Source organism: Crassostrea angulata, chromosome 6 (assembly GCF_025612915.1).
Source record: "Crassostrea angulata isolate pt1a10 chromosome 6, ASM2561291v2, whole genome shotgun sequence".
In the NCBI taxonomy this organism is placed as follows: domain Eukaryota; kingdom Metazoa; phylum Mollusca; class Bivalvia; order Ostreida; family Ostreidae; genus Magallana; species Magallana angulata.
This window is the reverse complement of record NC_069116.1, coordinates 2,593,491-2,614,377: the sequence shown is the minus strand read 5'-3', so window position 1 is coordinate 2,614,377 and position 20,887 is coordinate 2,593,491. Positions and strand designations below refer to the sequence as shown.

Genomic DNA, 20,887 nt, shown 5'->3' with positions numbered 1-20,887 from the left:
CATACTACAACTAACAAAATTAATTGAGACAACCTCCTTATTTTACGCACAAGATTCTCTTATGGAAAAAGTAACAAACATAAGGACATTTTTTGGTACAGATCAATAGCAGCAGTTAATCACTGGCCTGCTATAAATAAACTGCAGGGGTAAGAAAGAATGTAGATACAAATAATTACAGTTGAAACGATTGTATTCTAATTTATATGTGTAATTCTTTGGAGTTCCAGCGGCCTAAATGCTGAATAAAACTCTCAGAATAGCCTAACTGTGCAGCATGTGTTGCTGCCACTATCCGAAAACGCCGAAGTAGATGCATGAGGCACTTTTCCTTACTGGACTGTTTATTGATTACTTCTAACACTGCCATATTATCTGACATAAATAAGATTTTTCTATTTGCCATCTCTGAACCCCAAATTTCCAAAGCCAAAACAATTGGAAACAATTCTTTTACGGCAATTTGCAAAGGTAGAGTTTGTGTCCACTCATCAGCAAACCATTTTGAACCAAACACAGCAGCAAATCCTAACAAAACCAGAATCATCTGTAAATAGTCGCGTGACATCTGAAGATTCCCATTCCTCTGGAAAAAGAACTGATTTTCCATTGAAATTTTGAAGAAAATCTAGCCACATGGCTAAATCAGCTCTTACCTCATTATTAAATTTTTTTCGATAATAAGGTTTTTTCACACCTATAGTCAAGTCAATCAAACGACGTAAAAATGCCCTACCAGGAACAACTACCAAACAAGCAAAATTTAAGACTCCAATTAATGATTGAAGCTCCTGCAAAGTAACTTTTTTACGCCTACTAAACTGATATACAAGAGTCATACAGTTTTCTAATTTGTCTGGTGGCAGCCGACTCATCATATCAAAAGAATCAACCTAAAATACCATAAATGGTGATGCGTGTTACTGGCCAGAAAGTTTTCTTATCATTAATTGGAATATTAATCCTTCCACATAAATCAAACAAATTCATCAAATGATTTTTACATTTTTCAGACTGAGGAGGTCCAATAAAAAAGAAATCATCCAACATATGAGACATACCCCCTGCTTCTAGCTTGTTTAACATAACCCATTGAAGAGCTGTACCTAACTTCTCAAATATTTGACAAGAGCTACTTGTCCCCAGTGGCAAACAGCGTTCGTAGTAGAACTGACCTTTCCAAGTCAACCCAAAAAATGATAATCCTTTGGGTTCACGGGGATTATTCTGAAGGCATCCTTTATATCTGTTTTAGCCATAAGTGAACCCATCCCATATTGATGCACCAAACTGAGTATCGTATCAATTGAAACATAATGAACCTGAGAGTATTCCCTAGGTATATCAGAATTAACTGAGTCCTGAGCAGGAAAGGATAAATCATGAATGATTCGAAACTTGTTTTGCTCGGATTTTGGTACAACCCCCAGAGGAAAAGTTTTAAAAAGAAGTAAAGGGGGTCTTGTAAATGGGCCAGCTATCCTCTGCTTACTTAAACCCGTATGAATGTAATCTTCAATAACTTCTGGGTGCTCATATGTAGACTTATGATTATGAGGAGGATGAATGGAAGGGGACTTAACACAGCCTCATCTACACCCAACTGTAAAGCCATTCACTAACAATTTTAATTCATCTGCCTCATAACCTAATAGTTCATTGTGAAGTCTTAACGGGTTTACTGGAGTTGGAAGAGCCAGCGCCATTCCTGTTTGATGTGATAGATTTGGATGACATGTTTCTACACTGAAATCGGGGGTGGGGTCCACTACAGGCTTGGTAAGTATGGGCGAATCGACAGGGTAGGGAGTTACATTTTTGCCCATTGTTATAATTGTAGCACTGTTTTGCCCGAAAGGGCTACTGTTTACCATTATAAGCTTGGAATTGGGTAGGAGACTTTAAACCCATAGAGGCTACCTTAAGTCGCAACTCTGTTACTACTCTCTCCCACGGCAGGAGGGATGTCTCTCTTATTTTCCTAAATGACTCATCATACATTCTCCAGGGTTGGTACCCATGAAGCTTGTGAATCTCCCTAATTGTAAACATGTATTTTAATTAATTGCATGCCTCATGGGGAAATTTCTGTAAGTAAATTGTACTGAATACCAGAAAAGCATCTGTCCATTGATGGATTGTAATAGGTGTTTTATGTGAAACCGCTTGTTGTAGCTCAATTTTCCCCGCTTGTACCACAATTGAAAGGGGTTCATCTCCTGAGGTCAGCAATAAATTTTTTAAGTCAACAAATTCATTGTTCCCAATTTTAAGTTTCAGTTTGGAGGAAACTGATGCTCCTAGAGGCACACAATCTGATAAGTGAATTTGAGGGCTACTAAAGCATGCAAAACTACTACCCGTACTCTGAGATAAATTGCCTGCAGGCTCACCTGTGAACACATTATCCCGTAATGCTCCCAGTGCAGAGGCAGGAATTGTGGCAGCCGCAGAGGCAGGAATTGTGGCAGCGGCCGGTATAGCTTCCCCAACTCCTGGTGCAGTATCCTCAGAATTCACCATTGGAGGTTGCCCAACACTTTCACCGATGTTTTGTTTCTCACTAGCAGCTTTTTGTTGGTTTACAATTTCTTTTGCCAGAAGTTCATAATCAAGATTTGATAGCACATTGACAGTGTCAGTCTCCGCCTGTTTTCGGGTTCTTTTTTGCCCTTTTTTCCCATTATGTACTTCAGTTGGTGGTGTTGGTGGTGGTACTCCTCCCGTTGCCACATCATCTCTCCTGGCTCTCTTTTTGGGTGGCATAATGGCTAAATATATAATAAGAATAATAAGTATGAATCCTACCCTTTCACATATATGATTAGCCTAACCCATAAGCATTTATTTATAATAACTTTTGCATTAACAGATGATTTCAACCATGTACTTGGTATTTTGACCTGAGAGTTAAGCGAATACCAACACAGATTTTGATATACATGTACATGTTAACATAAAATTCATAATAATAGGAACATGTCCCACTGACCATATAGGTAACACAGACCCAATGTTCCTTCATCATTATTAGTACATGTAGATTCAAACATTATGTAACTAAATAGTCCCAACATGACTTTAATTACATAACATTATTAACATTATATTCATAATTGTAAGGAACATGTCCCACTGACCATATAGGTAACACAGACCCAATGTTCCTTCATCATTATTAGTACATGTAGATTCAAACATTATGTAACTAAATAGTCCCAACATGACTTTAATTACATAACATTATTACCATTAAATTCATAATTGTAAGGAACATGTCCCACTGGCCATATTGGTAACACAGACCCAATATTCCTTCATCATTCTTTAGTATGCAAACTCACCAAACATAAAATTTATCAATTCCAGCCAAAACGCTTAGTTCAAAATGAAAGGTAAAACTTGAACTGATACTCATCAACATGAAAAAATCACGCATTTAAATTTCAGGGAGTTAAGACATAAACTGCCCCTTCACTGTCTTAATTAAAACAAATAAAATGTAAATATATATAAATATGGATATATATATTCACATATCATTGAATATCATTATTCTAGAGTGGTAGCACATAAGATCTAAAATCATACTGGCCTCAAAACTTTTGAGTGCAGGATCACCGCATTCCTAATGCTGCGGCGAAACTTCCTCATGGGCTGGTCCTCGGCAGGGGTACACAGCAGATGGACACCATCCGGGCCTAAATAATGAAAGTCCTACCAAAACCCCCGATGTCCCCAGAAATAAATTCCACCAAGGGGCTCAGCAAAACGTTTCAAATGTTCATTAGTCTGAACCACAAAGACGTTAAAATTTTGGCATGATGCAAACTGCATTCGGCGAAATAACTGGCCTATTATCACTAATTTTACTCCAACACCATCTCTTAAATACTGTCCAACAGATATAATATCCCTAGCTAATTTCTCACTGTTTGTACTTTCACAGATATCATTTTCACCAATCTGTAAAAACACCACATCAGAAATTGAGTCAAAATGCAGAATCTCCGCCCTGAAGACACGCTTGCTTAATCTCAAACCGCCTTTTCCTCTAAATGATACTTTAAACACTTTAGGGTCCAAATTCAGATTGTCTGTTTCTGTCTGCATACAATAATCTCTTAATCTTCTGATGTAAGAATGTCCAATCACGCACACATTTAAAATACTCATTGTTTACATATTGTAGCCCAACCGGAACCAGCAGAAATAATCATGCGATATCGCATACAACAAAAAACTAGAAACTGCGTTTCAAAAACCTACTGTATCAAAACATTACTCGTGCTAACACTCTCATAGATGAAGACAGAATGACCCTACTCTCACTGGTCAGATACTGACCGCATCAAACCACGTGACCGTATCGCTTAATTTGATTGGCTATTAAATTAAATTTGGGGAGAATTACACCATGGAATTTTTAGCAATTACATAATAGGTCACTGGGAGGTTTTTAGACTAGGAATTTGGGCTAAAAATAGACATGGACAGTGACCACTGCTGGGAAATTACATAATATGGCCAACGACCTCTACAAGGCCTGGGAAAGAAATGCAACTTATCTAATCAAACATACACATGAAAAATACAATAAATCAGCAAATAAAATTATAGCATTCAACACATAAATACAATTATTAACATAATTGTTGTTTTATGTAAATGCATTCAGTTAACTAAACATCAATCTCGTTGCTTTTTAATGGCAGACAGAGCATCATCCATGTCTGAGGTTAATAAAGCCCACTTTTATTTAAATCCTCGGTGAAAAATAAAACATACCTTCACATTCATTGTTCTTGTGAAAATAATATGGACAGCAATATGGTCTTCCATCAGTTCTAAAATTAACACACGTTGTGTAAAAATGACATTATCTAGATGTTCATTCAAATTATATTTAAATGCATTTAACTTTAAAATCAGCCATATTGGGTATAAAATACTAGGAAAAATGCCTTGACATTAATCACTAATATACCAGCAGGAAATTACATCTGTTCGTGAGAGGACCAAATGTGTTCACAATGAACTCCCACAAAACTAATACTTAGTTTATTGTTGTGCAACAGCTGCATGGGAAGCATAGAAGAGAAATTTATACTTTTACGTCAAATTAATTAATTCATTATAATCAATTTAACCCTCAAACACAGATCATTTTTAAAGGCTTAGCGATGAGTAACACTAGAAATATACACTTAATTATCCATAAGTACATTTTGACAAAGGAATTTTATTTATAGGGATCAAATAAACACTGTTTAGAAGGTGGTTAATTTGAAGCTATTGCTATGTAGGTAAATCAGTTCATTCTTACAAACTGAGATATACTCTTTATTTTTTGCTCCATTTCATTGCAATTATGTAAATTGTGTACAAAATGATTCGAACACAACATTTATCGATTTTGATGGAAAATAAATAGAACTTCCTCCCGTCTCTGAGAAACTTGAGATGATCTGGAAACTAATTTCGGTTGGAAATAATGATATGCTATAAATGAAGTCATCAAGAGTACTGTTCAAACCTTCGATAAACATCACAGTTTGCTAACTTCTACTATCTATACAACAAAGCAGAAAACAAAACCAAAACAATAAACCCCAAAAATAAAAAAACCTGGGAGAATATTTTACAACAACCAATGAAGCGGCCAATTATAGATTAAAATCAGCGCAAAATGTACCCTTTTCTGTATAACACGAACACTCATAACCTTGGTAACATTTTTTCTTGACTCAATTGTATTTCCTATAATCAGAAGCTCGGTAAATTGCAAAGGTGAAGAGTAAAGCTACCTACCCAGGTGGCCCGCAAATAGATTGACATTTTCCCAAGCTAATTGTTGCAATAAATGCAAAGCATTTTAAAGACTGATAAACATGTGCCATGCTATAATATCAGGAAGTTTTGTGTTAGCAATTTACAACATGAAATGAATGATATGTTTATTTCCTTATTAAGATGACAGGAACAGAAATCAAAGAACAAGTTTTGATAGGTTGAAATATATGTCTTCTATTACATAAACAGAATAATATCAAAATTGTAATAGCCCTTATAACAGGCAAACAATAATACATGATTTTTTGCAAACTCTTGTATATTATTTATGCTTTAAATTTGTTTAGAGTCTGGCGAATTGTCGAAAAAAAATCATTTTCCCGTGTCGAACATTAAAAAGATATTGGAACATCCATACGAAATTCTATCGATGGAGCCGGGATTAGGATCGAGGAAATTGGCGAGGAAGTTTCTGCGTCGTTTATTGATTCTGTAATCCCTTAAAAAATTAGTTGGAACTATTAGAAGACATGACAAGGCAAGAGACAAAGGAGCCAAAATCGTTTATGCGTTTGGTTTGTTTAATAATCAAGACAGAAGCTAGCTGTCCTTATAACAGGTTAAATACATGCACTGCCAACCAATTATCATAACCTTGTGTTTATGAAATATTAAGTTTAAAATTTTCATATTATCATTGAATATTTTTGGAAGTATTTTATCCACACTATGGCATTTATTTTTGTCAACGAAACCTGTGGCATTGCAAAAATCACTTGAAAATGTATTTTGAAAAATCCCGATTTAGCTGTTGGAATACAGTTATTAAGGTATTGTTTTGAAAACTTAACTTTCTTTTTCTTAACAATATAAATTGCGTATATCAAGCATGTTGATTTGCTCTGACTAAGTATTACACTGTTTCTGATCAGTGTAGAACTAAATTATAAAAATATACTATTTTTGGCTCAATGTTACCTGTGCAAGTAAATGTATTAGATTCTCTGAATAGATTGGTTGCCTATCGACTCCAAAAAAGCTACAGTCATTTTATTTGACTGTAAAGAACGTAAAGACATTATGACGTCACAAACGTTGAACGCTGTAAACTGCAACGTCACAAGCAAAAATCAAAGTTCACGTGTGTGGCTATCTAAATAGATTGGTTGCATATCGACTCTAAAAAAGCTACAGTCATTTTATTTGACTGTAGAGAACGTAAAGACATTATGACGTCACAAACGTTGAACGCTGTAAACTGCAACGTCACAAGCCAAAATCAAAGTTCACGCATGTGCCTGTTACTGTGGCTCTTCCATTAATTTAAGAAATGAAGATAACGTAGCGCATTGATGAAGATTTCCGTCAATTTTTTCTTTGATACGTCGATCAATGGAAAAATTATTATCTTCATTTCTTATCATTTAATAAAACATTTTCAAATCATAAAATGTGAAGTTGATTGATTGATTCATTGATAAAAAATGTAAATAATTTAAATGAAGCGGCGCGTATGAATACAAAACAACAACAGCAACAATATTCAAAATGGATGCGCCTTCAGCTGATGCAGAGCTATTGAGCTGAATTTAATGGATTAAACACAAATAATGAAGTAAAATCTGAACCGGCTGAATTGAAAACGAAAGGAAAATACATGCAATAGCATTATTCAATTTACAGAAAGATTCGTTAAAACTGGTTTTCATGTGAGATCGCTGGAATGTGCAAGGAGAGGCGATCGTGGACGAAAATAGTTGATATGTCGACAAAGAATAGTATGTATACGCGACTTTTGTAAACTTTGTGGTAACTAGATAGCCAGTGATGTACTTAAATAAGTAAATGGTATATCTGCCGCTTGGAATGCACCGAAAGAGTTGATGCATTACTCTGACATAGCTTTGCTTTACGATGCCTATTCTGATGACCGATCATGTACTTGTGTAAATTTAAAAATCATCGTTACCAAATTTGAACAGCAGTGTTACCGTGAAAGTGTATAGGTTTATATGTTCGTTATAATTATTCTGGAAAAGGAAGAGCCAGTTTTGCAGTACAATGTTGATTAATCTCTAGCAGACGAAATCGTGAGAAGACGCTTAATTTTCTATTTCGTGAATCCTGTGTTTTGTTTATTTTTGAAGGTTAAACTTTTTTTTTAAAGTTTTTATGTTTATAAAGTTGTATTTTGTTTGCTAACAATAAAACATACACAACTTTACATTTTGTTGACAGTGTTTATATTGGAAATTCCCGTTCTATAAATAGTGTTTTAGAAAAGTAGATCCAGCAAAATTGTATTGATGCAGGTATAAAAGAAATTTTTCGACCAATCAGAAGCGCCGATATCTCATCAAACAAATAAATATTAAATGATGTGAACCTACCCTTAGGATAAGAGAGAAATTTTAAGGTATAAATCACATTTGCAGATAAGGCAAGAAGTTAAAAATAATGCAAATATAAGCATTGAATCATGATGTTTTGGAGTATACAGTCTACAGTCTCATAACTGCAGCGGTGTGTGCATACAGATAAAGTAACGCGCTTTAGCTATTAAAATATATTTCTGTCCTATTGCGATTAACTATATTAAGTCAAGGCAAAACAAACCAACAGATTTCTAACAACAACCAAAGGAGCCAATTCAAGATGAGTATCAGCGTACGTAAAAACGTACAATTTATTTTATAACATGACTGTAAAGTTAACTTTTTCCTGAACTCAATCGCAAATTATTTTTGTAATCATATGCATGGTAAATTGGAAAGATGAAGAGTAAAGTAACCTACCTAGGTGGCCCGCAAGTAGATTGACATTTTCCTAAACCAAGTAATGCCAACAATGCACCACAGTTTAAGGATTTATGAACATAGGCCATATTCTAGTATCATGATGTTTTAAGTTAGCATTTTACAATTTTAAATGTGTGAAATTTCCTAACAGGAAAGCAGTGATCTGTGATAAATAGCAATTTATTTTTGCAAATTTTCTGAATGCTAGCATACAAACTTTTACGAGTGTTGGTTGGCTACACGAATCAACACAAAATAATCATATCTGGTATCGGGAATATATGTTGTTCCGCTAAATCGGACGATTAATTATAATATAATTTATTATCACATAAAATTTGTATGCAATATCTTTAAAGAAAAATAAACAAATAAATAACACGTTTAAGTTTTGCATATCAGTTAAAAATATTGAAACAGCTATCAGATATTTTATCGATCAAGCCGGAATTAAGAACGAGGAAATGTTTAATACCTTTGAGAGGAAGTTTTCATGTCGTTAATTGTGAGATCACTTAGAATAATTAGTTGGAACTATATATTATATGACATGATGATGATCATTTTTTGACAAGGTAGATTATCGCCCTATTTAGTATAACAGTGTAAAATGAAGATGAACACTGACTGATTAGTCAGAAATGCACAAATATTCAACACACTAAGAGACAGAGGAGTCGAAATCGTGTACATATGTGTTCAATAATAAAGACAGTAACTAACTCGTTCATAGAATTAGTTGAATATTGCACTGTTCATCAACTAGCATTATCTTATATTTACATCTACCAAGCTTACGGAAACTTATAGTTAATTCATAGCTCTATAGAAACAGCCAGACTGAAATCTACACGCCCCGTTTATCGATTGGTTGAAATCTACAGCGGCAGAAACTGACAAGAAAGTGACAGGACTGAAATTGACACACCCAGTTTATCTAATGGTCGAGACCTACAACTACCTAAGAAAAAACATGAACTGCACGAAATGACCATGATGATGTCAGACTCAAAGTCTCACAGGAGACGATTTGGCTGTTTCTTTTAGCTATCGTACATATGGACATTAACAGTAATTTAGTTCATTTTACTTACTTTACGCTCAATTTATTAATTAGTTAAAAGAAAGATGTTAATATAAACGATGAAATGCTTTCTTTAATGATTCATGCGGGTTATGAAGGTAGCGATCACTGCAGAAAAAAATTACATAGCCCGCTAACGCGGGTTATTTAATTTTTCTGCAATGTGGAGACTATAAATAGCTTTCATCTAAATATTTAATTCATATTAATGAAGAATTCAATACTTTTCCACCAACGGATTTTTTTACTCGCTTCGAATTTACACACCATGTTGACATTCGGATCTCTTGGGATTTTCCATATTAAATGCACTGATTTAGAGTTTTCTCCCGCATTTCCTTTGATGAACAGAATATATGACAAATTACAAATAAACATATGTACGTTCGCTAATATTTCTGAAGTTTGCTTTCATTACGATCGATGCATAGCATGCGGGTTGAATAAACCCCAATTAATCGGGGGACGAAACATTCCCGTGATGCATTTTGGTTTTTTTTTTCGTTTGCCCAAAAAGAAATTATTTTTATTTACTTTGAATAGTTCTAACTGGCGTAAATAGGAGAAAGTCTATAACTTTCTAAGATAAATATAGTATAGTTTGTATAGAAAAAAATTGATACTGTAATAACAAAAAAATCGGACCAAGCAGTTTTAATATAGTAGTTTAGATTTAGTTAAGGACAGTAGAGACGTTCCTCAATTTTATATAGTTTTCATTTCATTCCTTATCTATTAACATTTAAACCTGTTAATTCCCAAAAATTCAGAGTACATTACCAGGCTCGTTTCGGAGCTAGACTATTTCGAATTTTCCTTAAAATAGCCCGCAAATTAAAATGCATTTGAATGCTTATAAGTAAAGTTATACTATATTTTTTTTTATTTGAACACATCATATCGAAACAAAAAAAAAGAATCACATTACATAAAAATATGATTATGAAATAACGAAGTGGAAAACTTCACATTGTGGAAAAAATAGAAAAATGTTCATATGAATACTTAACTACGGTAAAATATAAGGATTTAAAAATAAGCATACTTAAATAATTCACATAAACATTCATATTCATAAAGATGATAGGGCATACAAAGTTTGAATGCATTCTTTTAAGTTCAAAATGTCCAAGAGATTTCGTTTTAATTGCTCGCAGATCTATTTCTGTATTCATTTGAAGAGAAATTATTCAAAGACTTATACATGAAAAAAATATTGCTCGATGTAGCCTTTAACTCGACGTTTAGGTTTTATAAAAGATAACAGCTAAACACAAGCTGGCGATTTGGTCATGGCTTATTCATTAATTAGCAATAAGTTTAACAACCGACCTGTCACCCACTTGATGAACAGGCATATTGCTGCACAATAAATCAATGAATCAATCAAAATCAATAGTTCAACAATCAAGTTATTCAATCAATCAATAAATTAAAGTTCAAATATGAAAGTCAATATCAATATGGCTTTGCTTTAAGCGGGTTGCTGGCTAGGTTAGGTTGACTCTGGGAACAGTTGACCACCTATTCCCAAGCTTTGAGCAGGCCCTGGGAACAGTTGCCTACATCAAAGACTTATTGTTACTTCCTTTCCTACGTCGACGCGATATACCCCAATGAACTTGAAATAAAAGATATCACAGAGTCAAAGTCATCTGTTTGATACTAAATAGATATTTTACTAGAAAAAAAGTAGCCTCACAACAAAACTTTATGAAAAACGCGATAAATTCAATTTTCAATCGTCAACTTTCCTTACTTATATAGCAATATACCTTCATCACATGCATATGGAGTTGAATCGATAGCAAGGACTTGCTCTACGCATAAACAATTTCTGAAACGAGGAAAGCTACTGACAAACAAATTAATAAAACAGGACTAATAGGATTCGTAGAACTTTTGACCTTATAAAGGATACCAAATTGATCATATTTAGTTATTTTCTTGTATGTATCAACTTTTTTAAAAGTTTATATAGAAATTTTTGAGATTTTAAAGAGAAAAAATATTTTCTTGGTTCTAAAGAGAAAATTTGTTTGCACATGTTTTACATACGTTTCAATGAAAATAGTAATAAAGAAATATAAGTTTCATTAAATTGTTATTTCATAACAAAGTAATCAAATAAGATACTGATTTTAAATATTAAATTATGATGACATTGCCTGCAGGAAACCCTATGACCGTGTTAACTCCCAAAATTTATCTTATGCTGGGAAAGACCATTTGCTCATTTATAATTACATAATAAAGTTGTGTAAGCGTAAAAATACAGAACCATTGAAGTGTATGAAACAGTGTAAATATCACTCGTATTTGTTCACTTTCATTCGTTAGAACATTTGCTATTTTGATATTATTTGACCGGCGTTTGGATAAAATTAGAGTTGTGAAATACTGGGATATATCTCAGAAAAAAAACCAGGAAATAATTGTCAACTGATACAAAAATCAGCTTGAAACCAGACAGTTCTAATATTTTGCAATGTTGCACATGTGACTGCTGACAGATATGCATCGAATAAATGAAACGTTGATTCTTATGCTGACAGTCAAATTTATTGAGTCTGAGAATGGAGTTTGTTACCCTGAAAGAAAGTGAGTAATTTATAATGCCTGGTGTGTAGTATTTTTAATTCATCCAATTGACAATCGATATTAGAAAATCTGTTTTTTTAAACTGTCATCGATTTATACATTTAACATTGCAATTGGTGATAATTAATTTCAAGCTTTTTTTTCTATTGAAGAGAAAACAAATGTTGTGCAAGGTATTACCTAAAGGAAGGTAGCTGCTTTCGTAAGTATCTTAAAGTGATAGATAGATAGATAGATAGATAGATAGATAGATAGATAGATAGATAGATAGATAGATAGATAGATAGATACTGTGAAATTATTAGATTTCGTTGGTCTCAATTATTATCTACGAATTAACATCGTCCATGAATTTATGGCTTTAAAGGCATATTTTCTTATGTTTGTATAGGAGAATACCTTAATTACGTCCACACGAACCTTTAAAATTTAAGCAACCCACGACAATTGGCCCCCATGAATTTAAATTATTCCACAGTAGCTAGTTTTCTCTCCTTCTTTGCTTTTACAGCCTGTAACGGAAGCATTGGTCATCATTGTTCCTTGTCATGCCTTAGAGGACACTGTGGAATTCAGTGCAGTAGACGCTGTCCCTGTGATGATTGTGATAGTCAGACATGTGTGTGTAGCTGTAAGTATTTCTTTTTATTACGGTTTAAACATAGAATATTTAACGGAGTATCTCAGAATGTCCACCTACGAGTCACCGAATTTTCATCCCTTCTTTAAAAATAAAAATCGTCCAAATGGGACGGTGCAATAACCTTGAGACAGATAAATGCTCTAAAGTAAGTTTTTAACTGTATTGAATACATTAAAACATTTACAACTTTTTAATGAAATCAAATCTTGCCCTTTCATTGAAGTTATCAACAAGTATTTTTTGCGTTTCGAATCGATACAATTTACTTATGTTAACTTGAATTTATAAATAAATGTATACTAATGTCTTTATCTTCGCTCTATCATATTAAATATGGAAGGAAATAGTTATAAAGATGCATAAAAAAGAAGAAAACAGTGAGGAAAAATCATCTATTTTAGTAGATTAGAAAATCTAAACATATTCTTTAGATAGGTTCAGCATAGGTTGTGCTTAACTTTTGTCCAATTCATAGCCTTCGAAGTAATAAGAAATTTAACTTATTATCATTTGATTATTTTCTCGAAAGACGTCAAAAACATTAAGAGAAACAAACACTAAACTACTAAATATCAAAATCATGAAAACCTTCCAAATAGTTTATCAACCGGATATATATTTGACATTGCACTAGATATTGGCTTATTTCTGTTGCTTGTAATTAGGAGAATATAATGTGTAGTTTTACGAAAATAATGTTATGTTCCACAACCGAACTATCCAGATAAACAAACTAAATGTATAATCTTTTACACTAATAGGATATTTTTTCATTCATCAAAATTGTTTTTGATGCCAATATTATATCAATTTATAATTTTTAATTCAATTTAGTTTTTTATTTATTTATTTTGAATCATTGTTTAACTACTAAATTGAATTAATTGAAATGAATTAGCTTAATATATTCTCTATCAACTTAATCAAACACAAGTGATGTATGTTATTTTTTATTTATAAGTAGAAGTTACCAAGGGAAATAAAGAGAAATATCTTATTGTAAAATATATGGCATTTCTATCCTTAATAATCATTTTTATAGGAAATAAAAATTTCAAATGTCCATAATTATTTATACTTGTAATGTAATGATTTATACTTAAAGTGATATAGGGAACCTTTTAAAGGAGAAATTCTACAAACTATTTCATAACAGATTCGCAGAAATCACATGATGATAGCTCAGCAGCATCAACGCGTTTTGAATACGAATTTGTTGGCTTGATTGTGTTGGGAATCCCTTTGGCAGCTTTTATTTGTTGGATTTATAAAAGGTAAATGGTTAATTTTCTTTAATTGAATTGACACACACAGTGTTTGCATTTGCTTCGGTAATCGTCTCCTGATATAGCATTTCAAACCGAGTATATGTTGATTTATTACATAAATTTCATTCATATTGCATATGTAGGAAAAAGAGGCCTTTGGAAGTTGACTGTTCAGGTGAGTATTCATTTATCTTTTACAACTCGTTTGTATAAATTTACAAATACTGTGAAGTCATTATAATTCGTGGGGGCCAATTTTCGTGGATTGGTTAACTTTTACAGGTTCGAGGGGACGTTATTTCGTGTATTCTTTTATACCAACATAAGGACATATGGTTTTATAACACTTATTTATTAATTCGTGGAGGATGTAAATTCGTAGATGAGAGGTACCCACAAATTCTACGAAAATTGAGCCACGACGAAATTTAATGATTCCACAGTAATCTATATTAGAAGTAATTTTCTTTTCATCACAGATTTAACAGAGGAAACTTATGTCGAATATGATATGATAAGGGAATCACAGTTAATCTTAGATGACGATGATGATGATGATGATGATGATGATTTGAAGAGACACACGGTACAACCATGTGACAATGTGGATAAACAAAGACGACTCAGCTTGGACGATAACTCAGAGGGTGGCTTTTATAATGAACTACGATATAATTCTTGATCAGAAAGGACGCATCAGTCTAGGAAACTACATGAGAAACTATTTGACCATCAAATGCCATAATATACGACATGTAGTGATATTGGACCATTGCAATCGTCGTTCTTCCAAACTGGGTTAAATTGTCCGTGTTTCTGTCAGTGAACTACAGCTCTAGCGAATGTTTAACAGTTAATAAACATACGCCTTGTTAAAAAGGATTACGAAAGTACAAAAAACAATTCATCATATGTAAATGTATTTAATTAAAAACCTTTTTTCAATAACAGATTATCTTGATAAAAATTTCGCAAATTATCTGCGTTTTTTTACGTAATGCAACCTCTTACTTTACTTCCAAAAATATATCATGCAGCGGACAATATATTGTTGTGTTGTTTGTATCTTAAAAATAAAACACGAAGCATTATATATTGATAGAGAAAAACAGTAAAAAACATGACGAACGTTTCATCTTCAAATAAATAATATATAATTCTGTCAAGCTGACTCAACCATGATGACACCAACATATGTAACGGAACGGATACACCAACACTGTATCTTCAGTTCGATAGTAAACATTCAGAACAGGTGGGGGTTTTCCTGTGTATAATACAGAGATGCTTATAACAAGATTTTATTAGCATTCATTTTTAATGACAATATATATTGACAAACACTTAATAATATATCCTCCTGTTGAAAACAATGACAAATAAACGTGTACTGGGTTGTCAATCTTAATTAACATGATTTGATTTTTTCCTTCCCGGACACGACTCCGTGACGGACACAATAACCACGTTACAGAACCAAGGAAACAGAAAGGACGGTAAGGCAACATTTAACTCATCATTTACCATTTTGATTATTACAAAGAAAGATAATTTAAAATCTTGCTGTTCTATTTTAATTTTATTATACTTTATGAACAATGGAGGTTAAAGTTTTTAATGTATAACAGTCTGCCTTATAAAAAATTGTTTTCATAGACCGGCGATTCAGCTGTTTAATCTTTTTAACAGCTTTTAACGGACAGCGATTCACATTTTCATTGATACGTTAAAATAAATTTTAATATGGTACATTTACTAAGGGGATAACAGTCCAAGTGACATTTAAAGAATGTCCTGTCCTGTCCTCATTTTTATCTTATTTGTTTTTTGTTTGTTTTTTTTTTGTGGGGGGGGGGGGGGTTGTTGTTTTTCTTTTTAAGGTTCTCATTAGTTATGACTTCTGTTGATTCATTACCTTTCTTTTGATATACAGATTATGAAGTATTTACGGACGTTGACAGTCTTTCTGCTGTTGGTCATACATACGTGTATACCAGATGGAATGGCTTCAACGTCACACTGCCCGGACTCCGTCTGTTTCTGTCGGGTTTTGGACACCGCAGACTGCTCTTACAGAAATCTCAGCAATATACCAAGTGGTCTCCCAGCCTCGATTCGGTCTCTGGTTATGTCGGGGAACCCATTGTATTCTCTTTCCGATGATTTCTTTCGTCCTGTTGAAAACCTTACCTTGAAGAATTTAGCTCTAGATAAATGTAATATTTTCAGAATGTCTACCTTTACTCTAGAACCATTGAGATCACTAGAGATGTTGGATCTTTCCAGTAATAAGTTATACAACGCCATATTAGATGAATGTACTGAGAAACTGGGGTACTCGACCCTTAAGGTTTTGAACCTGTCGGGAAATTTGTTGTATACTTTAGACGCTATATATAATTTTTTGGAAAACAAATGGTTTTCAAATTTGACAGACCTTATTATGCAACAAAGTCAGGTTAGAAAAGTGGAAATGAAGAGTTTAAAAAATCTTCTTTATCTGCAAACACTTGATTTGAGCCAAAACGCCATAGAACAATTTTCTTCATATGGATTGCCGACTCTAAAAACTTTGGATCTGTCATCGAACTCCCTTCCAGAATTCCCGAGGCCTTGCAATGGTTCAAATAATCCTTTTTATCCGAAATTAGAGAACCTATTTCTCCGCAGAAATCGAATCTCGGAGACCTATTTCCTCGAAGATTACGGACATTGCTTAACAGCTTTGGTCAAATTAGACCTTTCTCTGAATCCTATAAAGATTATTCTGCCATTTGCTTTTGTATATTTTAAGGATTTGACATATCTATATTTAGAACAGCTTTTGAGTGTCATAGAAGTGAACAAGTTTGCTTTTGCAACCCTAAATCTACGAGAGCTTTCGATAGGAAACACTGTAAAGGGATACATGAATGTGGTTGATTTTAATACGTTTCTTCTTTACAATCCCTTTTTGAAAAATCTAACACTGAATAACATAAATCTATCTCTTGTAAACACATCAAGGATGCTTTCTAAGTTGACTAATCCAACTTCCCTGTCTATCCTAAACTGTAACATACAAAACGTCCCCACCTTAACAAATCTTCCATTGCTATCGTCGATTGATATGAGCTTTAATCCAATTCAGTCTCTGCATGCTGAAGCCTTTCAATTCCTGGGCAAATTAAAGTATATCTCTTTAAAGAGTAATGCGCTTACATCCGTTACACTTGAATCTTTACCAAGAGTTCTCTGGGATACGAGTGATGTTTTGATTGATCTCTCATCAAACCCCTTCGATTGTGTCTGTAGTTTGGAGTGGTTCGTTATGGTATGAGAACAATATGAAAAGAACATCCGGCAACGCCTCTCTGTACACATGTAACACCCCCACACAATGGCAGGAGGTTCCCCTCGTCGACTTTGATACCGCTGACTGCCATGAGCTGAATCAATACGTGGTGATGGCCCTTATTATAGCCGGTGTGTTATGCCTTGTAGCACTCTCCTTTATCGTAGTTAGGAGATACAGATGGGATATAAAGTATTATATACATGCATGCAAGTACAACAAACTCACTTCTCCGCCGGTAAACTTGCGCGACGACTTCCTCTACGATGGCTTCGTCGCATACAACACACGTGACCGGAAATGGATCATGGCGGAACTGGTCGAACACGTAGAAAGGAAACATAACTACAAACTCTGTCTGCACGAGAGAGTTATCATTCCAGGTGGTGTGTATGTCGAAGATGTTCTCGAAAGTATAGATTTCAGTAGAAAGTTCATACTGGTTCTTTCGAACAACTTCATGGATGACCAGTGGGGCAGATACGAGACAGCAATTGGGAGTCATACTTTGGCGGAAGGGGGTGGTGGCAAACTGTTTCTCATTTTACTGGAAGACATCCGCTCTGAATACATCACCAGGTCCCTGAAGGTCTTACTAAAATCTATCGGACATGCTGAATGGATAAAAAATAAAAATGGACAAAAAATCTTCTGGAATAACGTTGTACAGAATTTAGAAAAATCCGAAAAATAATTGGGTTTTCTTTTTTCACAATTTAAAATTTCTCTGTGGAATAACTAGTTTTGACATCCGCCACATTGTGACGCTAACCAATCGTGTTGTACGATAGAAGAAAATGTTATGGTAAACAAATAAACCATTAGGGTTAATCTTTGTTTTATTATTTTTATTTTTCAAGCTTTAAATTTTATCAGGAATGACTAAAAAAGTTATAGATATAAAATTCAATTTAAATATTATATTCCCATATTTCACACAGAACTCCTCTTTTCGGAGGTTTGAATTGTCAAAATCGTTATGACTGTTCAGCCACTTGAACTGATCAGTATCGTTACTAGTATATAGAATATGAGTAAAATAATGCCTACAGGTTGTGTGTCGTATGAGCAAATATTGATTATCTATTTTATTTTACCTCCTTTATTTTTGTTTTTGGGTCTTTCCATCATGTCTAGACAGTGATGGAAAAAACAAATATAAAGAAATTAAACAAGAGGCCCATGGGTCATATCGCTCACCTGAGGAACAATAGGTATGATAAATCAGCTTAATGGAGTCATAATACAAACAATCTGGACAATGTACAATAATACATGTAGATCCTGTATAAATTTAATCCATTCTTCCCCCTGGATATTCTTATGTTTATAATCATTAGTCCCTTCTCTAACAGGATGATTTTATAGTCATATCACATGATGAGCATTGCAGTTCTCAAAAAGATCCTTAATAATTGTTTATATATGGGATATAAAGCTACATCAAACTCTAAAACTTCTTCTGAGACCGAAGAATTGTCCTGGAGCCAAAGTCTATAACAATTATAAAGAATCATCTGGCTGATTAGTTTCTGAGAAGAAGATTTTTAAAGATTTACTCCATATATTCCTATGTAAAACATTAACACCCCCCCCCCCCAAAGTGGTCCCTTCCTACCCCCAGGGATCATGATTTTCACAACTTGGAATCTACACTACCTGAGGATACTTCCACACAAGTTTCAGCTTTTCTGACTGATTAGTTTCTGAGAAGAAGATTTTTAAAGATTTACTCTAAATATTCCTATGTAAAACTTCGACCCCCCATTTTGGCCCCACCCTACCCCTGGAGTTCGTGAATTTCACAACTTTGAATCTACACTACCTGAGGATACTTCCACACAAGTTTCAGCTTTCCTGACTGATTAGTATGTGAGAAGAAGATTTTTAAAGATTTACTCTAAATATTCCTATGTAAAACTTCGACCCCCCATTTTGTCCCGACCCTACCCCCGAGGTTCATGTATTTCACAACTTTGAATCTACAGTACCTGGGAAGACTTCCACACAAGTTTCAGCTTTTCTGGCTGATGAGTTTTTGAGAAGAAGATTTTTAAAGATTTACTCTATATATATTCCTATGTAAAACTCCGACCCCCATTGTGGCCCCACCCTACCCCCGGGGTTCATGAATTTCACAACTTGGAATCTACAGTACCTGGGAACACTTCCACACAAGTTTCAGCTTTCCTGGCTGATTAGTTTCTGAGAAGATTTTTAAAGATTTACTCTATATATTCCTATGTAAAACTTTACCCCACCCTACCCCCGGGGTTCATGTATTTCACAACTTTGAATCTACACTACCTGGGGATGCTTCCACACAATGAGAAGAAGATTTTAAAAGATTTACTCTATATATTCCTATGTAAAAATTCGACCCCCCATTGTGGCCCCACCCTACCCCCGGGGGTCATGATTTTCACAACTTTGAATCTACAGTACCTGAGGATGCTTCCACACAAGTTTCAGCTTTTCTGGCTGATTAGTTTCTGAGAAGTAGATTTTTAAAGATTTACTCTATATATTCCTATGTAAAAATTCGACCCCCCATTGTGGCCCCACCCTACCCCCGGGGTTCATGAATTTCACAACTTTTAATCTACACTACCTGAGGATGCTTCCATAGAAGTTTCAGCTGTCCTGGCTTTATGGTTCTTGAGAAGAAGATTTTTAAAAATTTCTCGAAATTTTTCATTAATTTATTATCTCCCCTTGAAAACGGGTGTGGCCCTTAATTTTCACAACTTTGAATCCCCTTTGCCTAAGGATGATTTGTGCCAAGTTTGGTTGAAATTGGCCCAGTAGATCTTGAGAAGATGTTGAAAATGTGAAAAGTTTACGGACAGACGGACGACAGACAAAATGTGATCAGAATAGCTCATTAGAGCTTTCAGCTCAGGTGAGCTAAAAAAAAAATTCCTCAAGTATTTCCGAAAATGACATTCTTGGCTGTCCTCGGTGAAATAACGTGTATTTTAAACGAAATTAAGACAATTCAAGAGCGTCCACTATTTTTATAACGCTACCAGGTAGTATATTGAGGAGTTCAAGCCGAGTTATTTGATTTTTCTTCCTTCCTCACGTATGTTGAGTCACAAATGACTCGTTAAATCAATGTACATGTAGCACAAGAACAGTGCACTCACTATATTATATAAGTGTGAATATTTCAATTGAAACAAATACTGGCAGTTCAAGTTATTGCTGATCTGTACAGTATGTTATAATATTGCGGTGTTATTTTAACACGATTACTCGCAGATTAACGAAGTATACAGTACACTATATAGGCGTGGTGTTATTTCAATACAAATACACCGGCAAGTTACTACCGATTTGTACAGAATACTGTTTAAGTGTGGT

At 34.0% G+C, this 20,887-nt stretch overlaps 3 protein-coding genes and 1 pseudogene across 3 annotated transcripts; 3 read left to right on the top strand and 1 right to left on the bottom strand.

The window, feature by feature from the left end:
- Positions 1-2,284: 2,284 nt before the first annotated feature.
- Positions 2,285-4,562, bottom strand: LOC128187158 (uncharacterized; annotated as a pseudogene).
- A 7,579-nt stretch (positions 4,563-12,141) lies between these two features.
- LOC128190346 (uncharacterized) lies at positions 12,142-15,590 on the top strand. The gene is made up of 6 exons (XM_052862366.1): positions 12,142-12,276; positions 12,429-12,478; positions 12,788-12,907; positions 14,076-14,193; positions 14,331-14,362; positions 14,667-15,590. The coding sequence occupies exons 1-6, from the start codon at positions 12,191-12,193 to the stop codon at positions 14,867-14,869; spliced, it is 609 nt and encodes a 202-aa protein (XP_052718326.1). The 5' UTR covers positions 12,142-12,190; the 3' UTR covers positions 14,870-15,590.
- Positions 15,591-16,122: 532 nt separating this feature from the next.
- Positions 16,123-17,506, top strand: LOC128189155 (transforming growth factor beta activator LRRC33-like). Its single transcript, XM_052860643.1, has one exon. The coding sequence runs from the start codon at positions 16,124-16,126 to the stop codon at positions 17,504-17,506; it is 1,383 nt and encodes a 460-aa protein (XP_052716603.1). The 5' UTR covers position 16,123.
- LOC128189156 (toll-like receptor 6) lies at positions 17,369-18,343 on the top strand. The gene has a single exon (XM_052860644.1). The coding sequence runs from the start codon at positions 17,514-17,516 to the stop codon at positions 18,213-18,215; it is 702 nt and encodes a 233-aa protein (XP_052716604.1). The 5' UTR covers positions 17,369-17,513; the 3' UTR covers positions 18,216-18,343.
- Positions 18,344-20,887: the final 2,544 nt, after the last annotated feature.

Bases quoted from the DNA above. Each gene is read 5' to 3' on its own strand.
- LOC128190346 (XM_052862366.1), top strand. From the start codon at position 12,191: ATGCATCGAATAAATGAAACGTTGATTCTTATGCTGACAGTCAAATTT. The intron at 12,908-14,075 runs GTAAGTATTTCT...ATTTCATAACAG, and splicing joins TCAGACATGTGTGTGTAGCT to ATTCGCAGAAATCACATGAT. The intron at 14,194-14,330 runs GTAAATGGTTAA...TTGCATATGTAG, and splicing joins ATTTGTTGGATTTATAAAAG to GAAAAAGAGGCCTTTGGAAG.
- LOC128189155 (XM_052860643.1), top strand. From the start codon at position 16,124: ATGAAGTATTTACGGACGTTGACAGTCTTTCTGCTGTTGGTCATACAT.
- LOC128189156 (XM_052860644.1), top strand. From the start codon at position 17,514: ATGAAAAGAACATCCGGCAACGCCTCTCTGTACACATGTAACACCCCC.